Source organism: Marmota monax, unplaced genomic scaffold, assembly GCF_021218885.2.
Source record: "Marmota monax isolate L192 unplaced genomic scaffold, Marmota_monax_Labrador192_F-V1.1 WCK01_AAM20220418_F8-fsc00076, whole genome shotgun sequence".
Classification (NCBI taxonomy): domain Eukaryota; kingdom Metazoa; phylum Chordata; class Mammalia; order Rodentia; family Sciuridae; genus Marmota; species Marmota monax.
This window is the reverse complement of record NW_026692843.1, coordinates 279,131-294,443: the sequence shown is the minus strand read 5'-3', so window position 1 is coordinate 294,443 and position 15,313 is coordinate 279,131. Positions and strand designations below refer to the sequence as shown.

Here is a 15,313-nt window from a genome sequence, read left to right as displayed (position 1 = left end):
TTTGTCCACTTTAATCTGTTATTTCTTTTTTTTCTTTTTTATTTATTATTTTTTATTATTTTATTATTTATTTTATTATTTTATTATTTTTTATTTATTTTCTTTTTTTTTTGCATAAGATTTTGTGGAGAGAAAAGTTACATTAGGAGGAAAGGAAAAAATTTAAAAGAGGACATAGGAAAACACCAATTTATAGAGAACTTTTGCTATGTAATCCTAGAACCCAAGGAGACACCTGAAGAAAGAGTGTGACTTACCCAAGGTCAAAGGCAGCCCAGCCACAGAGCAGATGTCTTGATTGCAGACTTTAAAAAGGTAAGTGGAAAGGACAATATAATGAGCCCTACATATATTACCCAGCCCCCACGTTATCAAATCCTGGCTAAGGCTGTTTTACCCACATGCCCACTTCTCCACTGCTTCCCAGATTATTTTGAAGTAAATGTCAGGTAGCATCATTGCATCATTAACATTTCTGTTTGAATCTCTAAAAGACAAGAACTAGAAAAGGAACTTCTATAGGCTAAATCTTTATTTGTCCTACTCTTTTCTAAAGAATCAGCACTGCCAAACCAGAAAATATAAATAGGAAATAACCAAACATATCAGGTCCCTGGGCTGAACTTTACTGAAAACCTAGTGCAAACAACAACTAGGTGGTTGTTCAAAAGCAGATTCCTGGACCCAGGCCCTACAGGAGGTTGGAGAAGGGGCTCAGAAATGTGCATTTTAACAAAAACATTCTGGATCATCCTGATGGAGATTCTTTTCAATCCCCACTTGCAGAATACTAAATTGGAACTTTTGTGGCAGGTGGCACTGGTGCCTCCAAAACTTGGGTTCCCTTCCTCATCTTCTTCCTGGTTTGTTCAAATGATTGGTTGAGGCCTGGTCCTGTGACAGCCTGGGTCAGTGAAACAAGAGGAGAAGTCAGCTAGGCCTTCTGGAGACATTTTCCTTGCTTTTCTTTTTTTTTTTGGCGGGGAGGTACCTGGGATCGAGTTCAGAGGTATTCACCCGCTGAGCCACAACTTCAGCCCTATTTTGTATTTTATTTAGAGACAGGGTCTCACTGAGTTGCTTAGTACCTCACTATTGCTGAGGCTGGCTTTGAACTTGAACTGCCTCTGCCTCTGCTTTCAACTGTCTCTGCCTCCCAAGCCACTGGGATTACAGGCAGGTGCCACCACTCCTGGCTATTCCTTGCTTTTTAGGGGACACAAGATGCCATAGCTCCTGCCCTTCATATGTCTTCCTGTCTATCAACATTGTCATGGGAGGGCACAATGCCTTAGAGCAACCACCATCAGCTTGCAATGGTGCAGCAGGACATGAACCCACATGCTAAATGTGGATGGCAAGGAGAGGAAAGGAGGTGGGCGCTCAGAGCCACCACTGAGCTAACGAATCCCTCCACCTCAAGTGCTCTGCCTCTGCACTTCCTGCTGGGTGAGGTGATGAGCCTCCCAGTGCCAAGGCTTTCTGGAATTGAGTTGTCTGCTATTTGCAGCCAAAAGCACCTTCAAAGACTCACAGAATGTAAGGCCAAGAAGTGCTTGCTTGGTAGAGATCAGACATCAGGCACAGAAAGAAATGATGAACCACAAAGCAAATGGTCGTGTGCCAAGGAAGTCTTCTGGAATATAAAAGGCCAACCGATGCCTACGCCAGTCCTGCCTGTCCACCACACAGCGCCCTGCTCAGCATCGGCAGCTCTCTGCTGTGGCAGCCAGATTTTGCTCAGGCTGTGAAGCAACAAGATACAAGGTTATGAAGCCAGGGGGGGAAACCTGTACAATCAGCGTTCCAAGTACCCACGTGGGTATAAGAATGCACAAGGCAGGCCCTGCCTAGGAAGATGGGCTCTGGTTAAAGAGACAAGAAGCAGGAACGTGGAACCAAGAAGCCCAGCAACACGGTGCAGTAGGCACTGGAGCTGAAGAGCTGGAGGCCCGAGCAGCAGGAGAGCCCTCGCCACCCCCGCCCTGGCCTAGTGACGTCCCAACTTCATGCAAACATGTGACGGCTGGGTGGTTAACAGGGAACCTGTGATGCAGAGGGACAGAGGCCAAACCTCCCTAGATGAAGGATTTACTAGCTCCTTGTTGGGAGTTGGGTGTCTACATCCAAGTTCCTATGTGGGATTTGTTGACATGCACCCAGGTGGAAGCGTGGGAATGCGGGGTCCTGACTTACAGCATGTTACTCTCAGAGAATTACAGGGCGCCTAGTTGGGGCACCCACTCTGCCAGGCAGCATAAGCCTCCATCAACTAAAGGGGATTCATTCACTATTCAAACAACTTATTGAATACTACATGATCTCAGGCCGGTGCAAAGCACTAGGGTTAAAACATCAGACGCAAATGGCCCCTGTGCCTGCTCCTACAGTTGGGGGAAGGAATGACTGCCTCATAGCAGAGACCAAAATGAACACTAAAGCCAGCCTTGTGAGAGGTATGGGGAGGTTTTCCAAAAAGGAATAGTTAGGCTGGGTTTCAGAGGATAAGAGGGTGTTACTATGTTAGGATTTCTCAGATTAGAGTATTTTAATAGCAACACATTTAAAGAATGTTAGGGGGCTGGGGCTGTAGCTCAGTGGCAGAGCGCTTGCCTAGCATGCGTGAGGCACTGGGTTCAATCCTCAGCACCATATAAACAGAAACAAATAAAATAAAGGCATTCTGTCCATCTACAACTACAAAAACAACAAAAAAAATTAAAGCATGTTAGGGAAATCAAGACAATTAGCACACCAACCCTGAACTTTACAGATACTGCTGGGGACAAAAATAAAATAATACATTGAAATAAATAGGAAGCAATTTGAAGAAAGATAGTAAGTCGATACTTGAAGTGGCTACAAAAATAGTGAGCACCAGGAAGGTACTGTGAGTGAGTGGCCCTGGACCAACACTGAGCAAGAAACAAAGGGCCGTGGACTGGGAAGAACGGAACACTCTAGGCAGTGGGAGTTACAGCTCCTCAGTGTACCTTGTGACTGTAAGACGGGGTGAAGGACAGGTGGTCAGGGTAGGTAGTAAATGATCAGGTTGGAAAGATGAGGGCTAACTGGGCTGATTACAAAGAAAAGGAAATGGGTTGCTAATACCTCTGGGGAATCCCTACTCCCAACACAAGCAGTGGCTAATGATCACCCCAGGCTGCTCTTCTCCTGCTTGGTACAGTCACAGGGTGCGGAGGAAGGAAACCTGGGATCTCACCCACTCCCTCAGATACCCAGCTCTGCGTCCCCTTCTCTTGGTCTCTTTTTAAATAAAACTTTTCTGCACTTGCCTCAGTGGGTGATTCTTGGTGTTTAACCACTGGGGGAATGAAGACCAGATGCCGACTTCCAAGGCAGTATCAACTTGGGATAAGGCAGTATTTCATCAGTCATCCCACAAAGACTTCCTGAGCACATATACAGAAAAGGAGTTTCTGAAAGCAGAGACTTCTCCCCACTGGGGCTATTTCTATGTCCCATTTTTACAGAATCCTCCTCACCAAAGATAAAACATGAACTAAACAAGAGGTTTAAACATCAGTCTCACAGGGAACCTGGTGGTTTCTAATAAAATTTCCACCTTCAGGCATAACTCAATTCTGCATTTTGTCAGGTGCCAAAAACTTACACTGGAGAAAAGACAGCCTCTTTAACAAATGGTGCTGGGAAAACTTGAAGTCCATATGTAAAGAGATTGGAACTAGATGCCTAGCTGGCTGCAGTGGTGTGTGCCTGTAATCCCAGTGACTTGGGAGGCTGAGGCAGGAGGATTGCAAGTTTGAGATCAGCCTCCCAACTTACAGGAACCATAGCAACTTGGCAAGACCCTGTCTCAAAATAAAAAGCAAAAACAGCTGGGATGTAGCTAAGTGGTTAAGCGCCCCTGGGTTCAGTCCCCAATACCAAAAGAAAATAGATCCCTATCTCTCACCCTGCACAAAAGTCAACTTGAAGTGGATCAAAGACCTTGGAATAAGACCAGAAACTTTGCAACTTCTAGAAGAAAGCACAGAGAAATGCTCCAACCCATTGGCCCAGGTAGTGATTTCCTGATAGGACACTGTAGCTCAGGAAATAATGCCAAGAATCAATAAATGGGATGGCGTCGAACCAAGAAGCTTTTGCACTGCAAACAGCTAAGAGCATGAAGAAAGAACCTATAGAATGGGAGAAAATGTTTACCAGCTACTTTTCTAATGGAGGATTATTATCTAGAATATATAAAGAACTTAAAACTCAACACCAAAAAAAAAAAAATCCATTCAACAAATAGACAAATGAACTAAACACACTTCTCAGAAGAAAGACACATGGCTAAGAATTATATGAAAAAAAATTAAAGTTGCTCAACATCTCAAGGCACCAGGAAAGTGCAAATCAAACCTTCACTGAGATTCAGTCTCTCTCCAGTGAGAATGGCAATCATCAATGACACAAATAATTATAAACACTAGTGAGGATGGGAGTGGAGGGACTACACGCTGTTGGTGGGAATGTAAATTAGCACATCCACTGTGGAAATCAGTATGGAGGTTTCTCAGAAGACTAGGAACAGAAACACCATATGATCCAGTTACTTATCCAGAAGAATTAAAGTCCACATACTATAGCGATACAAGTATATCCATGTTTATAGCAGCAGATTTCACAAAGGCAAGCTGTGGAACCAGCCTAGGTGTCTGTCAAAAGAAGAACAGAAAAAGAAAATGTGGTATATGTACACAAGGGAGTTTTATTCGGCAACAAGGAAGAAGGAAACTATGCTGTTTGCAGGAAAATGAATAGAATTGGAGAACGTCATGTTAAGTGAAATAAGCCAGACTCAGAGAGACAAGGGTCATAATACGTTTTCTCTCTTGTCTGGATGCTAGAAAGGAGAAAGGGGACAAAAGGGGATCTCAAGAAAACAGAAGAGAGACCACTAGGGTAGAGGAAGGGGGCCAGGGAAGAGCGGGGACAAAGGGAGACACTGGGGGGTAAACTGGTGGAAGTATGCTGTATGCACATACAAAATGCCACAATGGAACCCACTGTTCTTCATAATTAGTATACACCAGTAAAAAGGAAAAGCATTTTCTCTCCCAAGGATTCATGGCCCAACTGTTTGCAAAGAAACTTGAACCAGACCATGGTGTCTTCTGAGGGTTTGCTCAGGAGAGGACTCCCACAGACACATGGGCAGGAGCAGGCAGAGCTCGAGTTTCAGCAGGACCTTCCCCTGTGGGAGAAAGCCCAGGTGGTGCTCCCGCTCTGCACCCCTGCATCCCCATGAGCTGGAGAACCTGGGAGCACTTTTCGTGGTGCTTTCCTGCAATCCCCCTGCAAGGCCCTCAGACACAGCAAAGGAAGGCCAGCCACACAACACAGAGGCTGCAGCCTGGCTTGTTTTGCCAAAAAGCGGGAGCAAGCCTGCAGAGGCAGCTTCCTCAGACACAACCCAAGCTCAAGATTATGTTAAACCACCACTGCTTCCAGAAAACAATCTAGAACAACAAACTTACAGACTTGCTCTAGGGATGTTTCCTGAAACTGGCAACAATGTCACTTGTGCACTAGTGTGTCAGTGGGTTGAGAAAAAGAACACTGATCTTGAAACCAGAGAAACATATTCAATGATTTGGATCAGTGGCCCTCACAGGCTGTGTGGCTTTGGGGGAGACACATACCCTCTCCAGGTCTTAGGTCCCTCATTTGTAAATTGAGGAGGCAGAAGATCCTGAAGGCCCTTCCGGGTCTGACATTTCACGACTGTGAATGCCTGAGCCAGGCGTGGTGTGGCTCTGGTTTCCAAGGCCAGCATCCTTGCTACCCAGCATCAGGAGCCAGAGGCTCATCTGCCCAGACATCCTTCCTACATGGCCCAGAAAGGCAGTCTGGCCCAGGGCTGAGACCTCAAGCCCAGGGTTGGCACTCCCACCCTTTCCAGATTCTCACTGCCTGCCAGCTCTGGCCATGTGCACTTAAATACCAGCTGCTTGGTCACTTGCCAGAAAGGGTCTCTTCCTCCAGGACTGGGCTGTGGCATCCAGCAGGCGGGCAGGGCCAGGCAGCTCTCCATGCTGCCCCTCCCTCTAGAAGCTTGGGATAGGCTGGCAGCTCCAAACTTCATGGCCAGACAGTCAAGGCAGTCTGTCCCGGGAGATGCGCTCAGCACTTGCTTCCCAAGTGGTGTGCCCGCTCACCCACACGGGCACTTCCTCGCTCCTGCTAATGTTAGCATTCAGCCTTCTGCAGCCACTCTTGGCAAGAGGCTAACCCCAAAGCCAGACTGCATTCACGGCGAGTGCCAGACGGTTTGACCTTGCATCCGATACAATATTGCAACACTGAGGCCACCCTTGTCGGAGGTGGCCACAGGATGGGAGGGCATTAGAGGGCCCTAGCACATTCCAAAGAAACCAGCAAGAAAGAAACTTCAGCAAGTTCCAATTAGCCACTGGGTAAAAACACAAGTCCTTACCACGCATCTACCCTGATAATAGTATTAAGATTCAAATGGTGATGATAATGATAGTAATGATAAAACAATAAGTCCTGGTGTTTAAGTGCTTACCGCAGGCCTGCAGGCAGGCTGATAGGCTTTTCACATGTTATTTTTATATAATCTCCTTAGTAATTCTAAGGGGTGGACCCTAGTATTATATTTTTCACGTGAGGAAACTGAGACTTTGAGTAGCTGAGGAACTTGCTTGAGGTTGAAGAGTCTAATAGCAAACCGGAAGTTAGACTCAGCCTTCTGCCTCCAAAGTCCTGTCTGACCTCATTTTCTAGGACAGGAACCTTCAAACACACCTGATAGCTGGCTGCATTCAATTATTCAATGGACACTTATAGCATCATGCAGAGTATCAGGTGCTGGGTAACCAAGAGCCATGCCCTGGGAGTCTAATGTTCCCCAAGAAAGAAGAGCGTAGCTTATCCTCCTGGCCAGAGGCCGAAATGACTCTACATCCAAATGACCACAAACACTTCTAGACCAAGAACTTAGGCCTTGAGGCCCTTCCTGATCCTGTGTTGGAGGTGCGAGGTCCAGCCAGGTGAAGGTACTGGGCTTTAAAGAAGGCACAGAGGAGTAGACTGGCACCCCGAACGCCCGACTTCTCAGGCTAAGCCCTGGGTGTGGAGTCAGCAGCCTTGTGGTCACTCCACCACATCACATCGACATGCCTGCCCCCTGACCGTGCACCCCAGAGCTCTTCCCGTTGGAGGAGCCAGTGCCCCATGCTGCCGGGTGCCATCCCAGCCCTTCCCCCACAGGTGAGACCCCAGCTTCCCTTCTGAGCACCTGCCTGCGAGCACATTCACTGGGTGACTGCTGATCCGCTGTGCGGATGGAGCTGCCTGGAAATTCCCCCAGCTCAGAGCCTCGTCCATGGAGTGCACAGTCACAGTCAAGGAGTGCTATCTTGCCTCATCTACTTCCATTTCCACTCTCCTTCACCCCCAGACACATCAGCCCATTCACCTGCCGAGGCTTGGTACGGTCCTGTGCCTCCCCCAACAGAGTGGGAGCAGGACTTGAACCTCGGCCTGCAGCCTGATCTCCTCAAGCCCAGGCCCTCCTCCCCCAGATCTCCCCACTCACCAGGGGCAGCTTCAGGGCCCTGCTCTCCTCCCGCCATGGTGGCTCAGCACTGGGCTGAGCCTCTGCATCCTGGGATCCTCTCTCGGCCCATCCTCCCACTTCGTGAGGCCTGGATGTGTCCTTCCCCTGAGGTTTTTATTGCCTAACCTCTTGGTGCCAGCCTTGCAGAAGGAAAGGGCACTAAGGGTATCGGTAATCAGGCCTGTTGCAGGGCCTTCTCTGGAAACAGAAACTCTTCCACAGTCTTTGTCGGAATCACAGGCTGCTAAAATATTTAACATTGCAGACAACTTAAGAGGCATTAAGAAAGAAGAAAGGAAAGTCGGGCCCAGGTGCTGTGAGCTGGGGCCTATTGACACTGCATGCTAAGCCTCTTTCTCACCCTGCCGGTTTCTTAGGACAAGAATAGTACAGAGAAGTCAACTGGAAGATGGCAACTCTGTTCAACTTGGCTCCCTCCCAGGAACCCTAGTGGGTGGGGCTGCTGGGGGGAGTGCAGGCAGGTAGGGGTCCCCAGCAGCTGGGAGCCAGCTGACCTTGCAACACCATCTGCTCCAGGACAGGCCATTCTGCAGGCCTGGGAGTGAGGCCACTGGCGGGCCAGGAGTGCGCCTCCTTGGCCCAGTGCCAAGGTGGTGCCTCCTGCGGGTCCTTATTGCTGCACAGTTGTGCCATGAACACACCTCAGACTCCACCACTCTAAGGACACAATCAGCTGGGGGCTGGGGTGTGGCTCCGTGGTAAAGGGCTTGCCTGGCATGCAGGAGGCCCTGGGTTCCATCCCCAGCACCACAAAGACTCCACCACCTGATTTTCCCAGGCACAGGGCCAGGAAGCTGAGGGGGAGGGAATCGAATGCTCTGTGAGCACCAACAGGTGCCTAGGAAACTTCCAGGGCTTTACACACAGAACCTATGCAGTAGGTGAGGGTTACTCTCCTCTGCTTTCCTCCAGCCCCACGCGGCTAATTCAGTTTCAATTTTAGCTTGTTTAGTTAAAACCAAACGAGATCAGCCATTCAGTTCCCCAGCACCAGCCTCACTTCAAGTGCTCAATAGCCACAGGAGGCTAGCGGCCATTATACTGGACAGAGGAAATACAGAACATGTCCATGGCTGTAGGAAGCTTTCGTGGACGGTGTTGTTTCTGAGAACAACCTCCCCAAGGGTCCACCCAGCGGGCAGGTTGATGATCAGGGTTCTAAACATGGCCTTGAGGTCCAAGGAGCTTTCCAGAAGAGAGGGTCCAGTCCTTGCTCTTACTCTTTGTTGGCTCTCTGACCATGTCACCTGTTGGACCCTCCATTTTCTCAACTGCAAAAAGGGGACACAAACAGAACATCCCTAAGGGTTGAGGTGTTGCTGGATATAAAAGCGACAGGGAGAACTAAGTGAAAGGGAACTTCTACCAAGTCCGTGTGCGAGGTGCTCTTAACAAAATGGCTCACTTAATCCTAACCACATTGTATAGGAAAGATTGGGACCCATTTTATAGGAGAGTAAACAGATTCAGAGAGGGCAATAGCAGCTCCCAGGTCACAGAGCAAGAACCTGAGTTGGAACTTTTTTGGGGAGAGAGTACTGGGGATTAAACTCAGGGGCATTTCACCACTGAAGCATCCCCAGCCCTATTTTGTATTTTATTTAGAGACAGGGTCTCACGGAGTTGCTAAGCGCCTCACTGTTGCTGAGGCTGGATTTGAACTTGTGATCCTCCTGCCTCTCCTGAGCAGCTGGGATTACAGGCATGTGCTACCGTGCCTGGCTCTGAGTTGGAACTTGAGCTCTGCCAACACCCAGGCTTGTGTTTGTCCTGCTCTAGTCCCGAGTGAGGCCGTCTCCTTGAAAGCCTAGAAGCACAGTTGGGGTGGCTGGGGTTGGCAGTGTGGACACACAGGGAAAGCACGATGTCAACTGCCAGGGGCCAGAGTCCTGTTCTAACTCTGCAGCCAGTCAGTTCCCTAGTCCTCCCTATCTGAAGCCTCAGTTTCCTCCTCCATAGAGTGTGGAGCCTAATAAGAATGCCCCCAACTTTCTTTCTAGCTCTACCCAGGAGAGTGTCCAAGGTCCACTTCTCAAACATTACTCCTGGAACAAGCCCCAACCCATGTCTGATGCCGTTGCTCCTACGGGTGACCCTAATGACAGGCTGCAGGAAGGACAGCTGGGTCAGTTTGGACACAAGCAATTTGGAAAATCATCACCTTGCCCTAAAACTGTCCTGGATTTCCCAGGAGCAGGAGTGGCTCTTTGCTCCCCTGGGCCCAGGTGCACTGTAACAGGGGCCCCAGGGCAGAGGAGCTGGAGAGCCACGGTGGTGGCTACCCTCTCCCAGCCACCTGCAGAGAATCTAGCCCTTGCCTCCGAGGAGACGGGCACCTTCTGTGTAGGTGCCTCATAAACTGACTTTCCAAGGAGACTTGGCACTTGCCCAAATGCCAGATCTACCTTTTGGGAAATTCACTTTAATTATAAAACACAAAAGCTTCAGGACTTAAAGGCTACATGTCAAAGGGCCCTTTGGTTTTATACAGGATGGTTCACAATGATTGAAGTTGTGCGCAGTTATGCAAATCTACCTTGTTTGCCGTCTTTTGAATCTGTGATCTCATTCCATGCAGGAGCTCCTTGTGGGCCAAGCTGGGTAAGCGAAGGAACCCCACTGGACAGACAGCCACCAAGACACAAAGATGCAGATTGGCTGGAGACCAACCTCGGTTCCCGGGGCTCCCTACTTCTGTAGGGACAGTAACAATGACCATCTTTATCATGTTCTGACTGTACACCAGGCACTTTCCTGAGGCTTTGGAAACACTGTTGTATCATCAACATCACCACCAGGGAGATGGCTGAAATGCAGGGGAATCCGTCTTCCTCAACAGCCCCCCAGAGGGAAGAAGGTTGCTACAAGATCAGACCCAGGGACCGAGATCTGCTGTCCTGGCTGTAGCTGAGGGAACTATGTTGGAAGAGACTTTTTTCCTTTTGCTTAATTTACACAGTTGTAGTCATCCTCTAGTCTTATTCTTAAACTTGAAAACATGGTGTCACAGCTGGTAATTTTAGGAGTGATGAGAGAAGGAAGAAACAGAGACCAAGTGGGAAGGTGGCGTGGGAGGACGGGAGAGGAGCGGTTCCCGTGTGGCTTTCAGGTTCTGCCAGCGCTTCCTCGGCAAGAGGCCAACCATCCCTCTCTGTTCTTTCCTCAACTTTTCAACCCAGCCGCCCTTTGTGATTCAGCCTAGATCTGAACAAAGACGCTAGGCAATCTGGGAACAATTTAATTCTCTTAAAATGCACTAATAATTGAACACAATACCTTTCTCCAAGTGGGAAAAAAAAAAAACCCTTTAAATAAATGCTCAGCAAACATAGCAGGGTGGTATCTAAGATCGATCTAGAACCACATGTGAACATTAGTGATATATAACCAAGATGCCAAATTCTAACCGACCCTTCCACCAACATAGAAGGTGGTCTATAAAGGTGAGACCAGTTCAAGCACTTTCAATGAGGCCGTCTCTGGGTCCCAGACTCTTCCACGGGGAGGACCACATGATGTACAGACATGCACCCTGAGCCATCTGTCCATCTATACCTACTGGTGAGGCAGTGGCTGCTAGGACTTAAAGCCACAGGCTACCCCTGGCACATCACCAGCAGTACCCACTGCAGTATCTAAGTTGGTAAGTAAAGCAGGAAACATCTTGATGCTGCCTGTGCATATGATATTGGGTTATCCAGCCATCCTGTCACCAAGACGGCCAAAGAGACCTCTGGGTGCAGAATTTGACATGGGCTATAGGTTCTACTCAAGTCAGCAGGCTCTTCAAAAATTCAATAGGAGGGAGTCACCTGGTATCAAATAAGAGGGTAGAAATTTGGGGTGTGATTTGCTTTGCCCCTCTCCTAGTGACTTAAAACATTATTTCAATGGCAAAAAAAAAAAAAAAAAAAAAACAATATAATAGGGCACACAAAGAAAGACACACAATGTATCACAGTAAAAGCAATCTCAAAAATTTTTAACTTGCAGATTATTGTGGGCTACACTGTAGGAGAGAGGAAAGCATCCTCTCCTTCCAAAGCAAGATATTTCAGCAGGCAAAGAATTCTGTGCGAGAAAGGAAAAATAGCCAACTTGTGCTCCTCAGTCTCAGGAGCATTGACTGATCTCCCAGAAACAGTTCCACACCGGAGACGTGGTCACTCAACTCTCTGAACTAGGAAAATGATGACAGGGAACCTAACACCACTGAGCACCAGAAAATGCCAGTGTAACATGTTAACCAATGATCTCTCTCAACTTCCTGGCAATCTGAGGAGGCAGGTACTGGTGCTGTTGTCCCCATTCTACGGGCGAATGAACTGAGGCTGGGTGTGTAGCTAGTAAAGCAGAGCTGGGTTAGGAATTCAGGGCCCTGGCCTTGAACTTCCTCCTCACTGCAGCGCCTGGCAGTGTCCCCGGAAGCCTGACCATCCAGCCTCCCACGGACTGCTGCTGGATTTGACCTTCAAGTGCAACACCTCTGCTCCTAGCCCCTGCACCTTCTGGCCTTGGCAGGACCTTTTCTTTTCTTTTTTAATTTATTTTTTAGTTTTAGGTAGACACAATATCTTTATTTTATTTTTAAGTGGTGCTGAGGATTGAACCCAGTGCCTCACGCATGCCAGGCGAGCGTTCTAACACTGAGCCGCAACCCCAGTCCTGGTAGGACCTTTTCTGAGACCTGCTCAGTCGACACTCACAACTCTTTTGTGGTAAGTGGGTTCATTAGAAAGAAGTACTGAGTCTCCTCCCCAAGGAAAAGAAACATTCTCGCCATTTGTGTCAGACCAGTAGGAATCAGCCCCCTGGGCAGACCAGGATCTTGTGGGGTCCTGTGGGACAATATGGCCTTCTGGATCAATTGCCAAAGCCCTTAGGTCTCCATAGCTAGAGTATCCAAGAGAGGAGCCACTAGCCACCTTTGGCTGTGGAGTGCTAGGAATGGGGTCAGTCCAAATCCAGATGTGCTGTGAGTATAACACATGGTACAGCACTTGCCTAGCACATGTGAGGCCTGAGTTCAATCCTTAGCACCACATAAAAATAAAAAAATAAAGGTGTTGTGTCCATCTACAACATATATATTTAAAAAATAAGAATGCAGCTTATTGCCTTAATAATTTTTACATTAATTTTATGTTGACAAGGTAATATTTTTTGCATACTAGGTTCAATAAAATATATTGAAGTTAATGCTCCCAGTTTCTGATTAGGTTTTTTAGTGTGGCTGCTAGAGGATTCAAGGGTACTTCCGTGACTGTGTCACATTCCTATTGGACAGAGCTGGTCTGTGCATTTCCAGAGAACTGCAGTTGCCTCCTAAGGATAAGAGGAGATCCCACTGCCTATTTGCTCAGGGTTTACCTCCCCTGTCACTGCATCTGGCAGATGAGAGGGAAAGAATAATCACAATTCTTTCCAGAAGGCCTCAACCAATAGGGGACAGAGAAAAGGCCTCTCCCCCAAGAGCCTCAAGCACAGGGAAGCCTGAACTTCTACCATGCCTGGGTCTCCACGGACCAGAGAAAAGAAAGTCCTGGAGCCAAATAATCTACAGAGAATGCAAGTTATGTATGCAAAGGCCACATGTGTAATTTTTAAAAATTGAGGGAGCCACATTAAAAACAAAAAAGAAGTAAGTGAATTTAATTTCAAAAATACATTTTAACCCAGTACATGATATAATCAGTATACAAATGATCAATAATGAATTTTTTATATTCTTTTCTTCATACTAAGTCTTCAATATCTGGTGTGTATTTCGTGCTCACTCCTCACACATCCCCACTCACACTTGGCCAGTGCCTGCCATATTGGACCCCGTGGCTCCGGGAGTGTATGAAAAGTCTCAACAGAAGCAAAGTGAACAGAACCACCGCAGGAACCTAAGACTCATGGCTAGGGGCCCAGGACCAGCCTTGCAACCTAGCCACCGAGAAATGTCTGTACAGAGTTTGATGACAGAGGAAAAAAATGACTCTGTAAACAGTTAAGCTAAAATAACAATGGGTGAAGTGACATTAAGACACTGAAACAGTAATCGTCAGGTGGTACCGTGATGGTGGAGTTCTCTCTTTCCTTTATACACCTTACAAATAGGCCAGAAATTTTACAACATCTAAGGCACACTGAGATGTGATAATTTACGATTTTTAAAGTGATAAAAACAATGAGCCATGAAATATTTATTGGGCTGCTCTATCTCTGGCTAATTCTCCAAGAGGGAGATAAAGTGTGTATGTCTTTGAACCCAAAGGCACTGATGGAGTCCCTTGTTGGGCGGAGGAGAGGCTTTCCTAGCTAGTCCAACATCCTTCCTGTGCCTTCACTGGGAATGTAAGGCACATACTAGCAAGAGCTGCAGGAAGTTTTTTGCTGGTCAGCAGCAGAAACAGGCGTCAAATGCAGCTTAGCCTGCATCTGTTTGGGCGGCACAGGCCTCCACACTGGCCCAGAGTTCTGAGTGTCACTATTGTGGGCAGCAGAGGCAGCTGGGAATCGGAGGAAGCGCTCAGACTTGAAAAACAGGTGACCATGCATTCTTTCCGCATGTGCAAAATATGAATCAAATCATTTATAAAATGCCTGCAGCTGTTGGTGGAGACACAGGTACTAATTTAGACTCCGACCCTACCGCACATGTTTACAAATGTGCACATGTGCGCATGCGCAACACACACACACACACACACACACACACACACACACACTCGATAGCCTGAGATCTTGGGATACTGCAGAGCTTTTCTGGAGTGTGCCTGTCCACATGTTTCCTTACCCCCAAAGGATGAAACTTAAGCAGCAGCTCCGGCAGAATTACAGGTAACATTTCACTTAGGAAAGAACAGGCAGTCCCCTGCAAGTGTGAGGATCTGGCCGTCACACACATCTGAAACCCGTGCTCCTAATCTCAAGATCTCTGGGCAAGGTAGGCTGCTGTTGATGAGCCACACCTGCTTCAGAGATTAAACCAGTGCTGACCCATTTGCCTCAAAAGGCAATTAGCTAGATTAATGGGTGCCTGTGGCTGAGATCACGAGGGGTTGAGGTATGATGTGCAGGTGGTGCAGGATATGTTCTGAAATTGATCGTAGCCATGGTTGCACAGCTCTACGTACACTAAAAGTTACCGAATCGTACACTGTATATTCTTTCTTTCTCTTTCTCTTTCGAAGTGCTGGAGATGGAATCCAGAGCCTCCTGCATGCTAGACAAGCACTCCACCATGGAGCTGCATCCCCAGCCTCATTTATACACTTTAAATGAGTGGATTCTATGGTATGTGGCTAGTATCTCAATAAAGTCATTCTGATTTTTAAAGGTATTAAGCACAAATATGAAAGGGACTCGGCTCATCTCACAACAGTGGCGCTTTGAGTCATCTCAGCACCACTTCACCTGCATGCAGGAGGGGACTGGCTCTCTGCCTCTCTTGTGTAAGACTCGTGTATAAAGACTACCCTCTTTAGTGAAACTCCCAGTGTTTCTGTGCCTGAGGAAGGTGCCGGTGAACTTCACTGACCTTTCTGGTCCTCCCACACAGCTGGTCTCATCTGAAGGGAATCTCGGAGCATCCTTCTCAGGAACTGTAGGTAAGGTAGCTGGGCCAGGCCCCAGGCTCTTTCTGGGACAATGAAAGGAAGCAATAGATAAGATAATGTTGATGGTAAGAGA

At 47.7% G+C, this 15,313-nt stretch overlaps 1 protein-coding gene across 22 annotated transcripts in view; it reads right to left on the bottom strand.

Annotated features, from left to right (window-relative positions):
* The window catches only part of Tacc2 (transforming acidic coiled-coil containing protein 2), a 191,743-nt gene that overhangs the window by 110,832 nt on the left and 65,598 nt on the right, over nucleotides 1-15,313 (bottom strand). For 19 of the 22 annotated variants that reach the window (XM_046448736.2, XM_058580716.1, XM_058580719.1 and 16 more), the window contains one exon: nucleotides 15,162-15,263. The exons of the other annotated variants lie outside the window; for them this stretch is intronic. In XM_046448736.2, coding sequence (XP_046304692.1) covers nucleotides 15,162-15,263 — 102 coding nt within the window. The remainder of the gene's footprint in view (nucleotides 1-15,161; nucleotides 15,264-15,313) is intronic. 22 annotated transcript variants of the gene reach the window in all.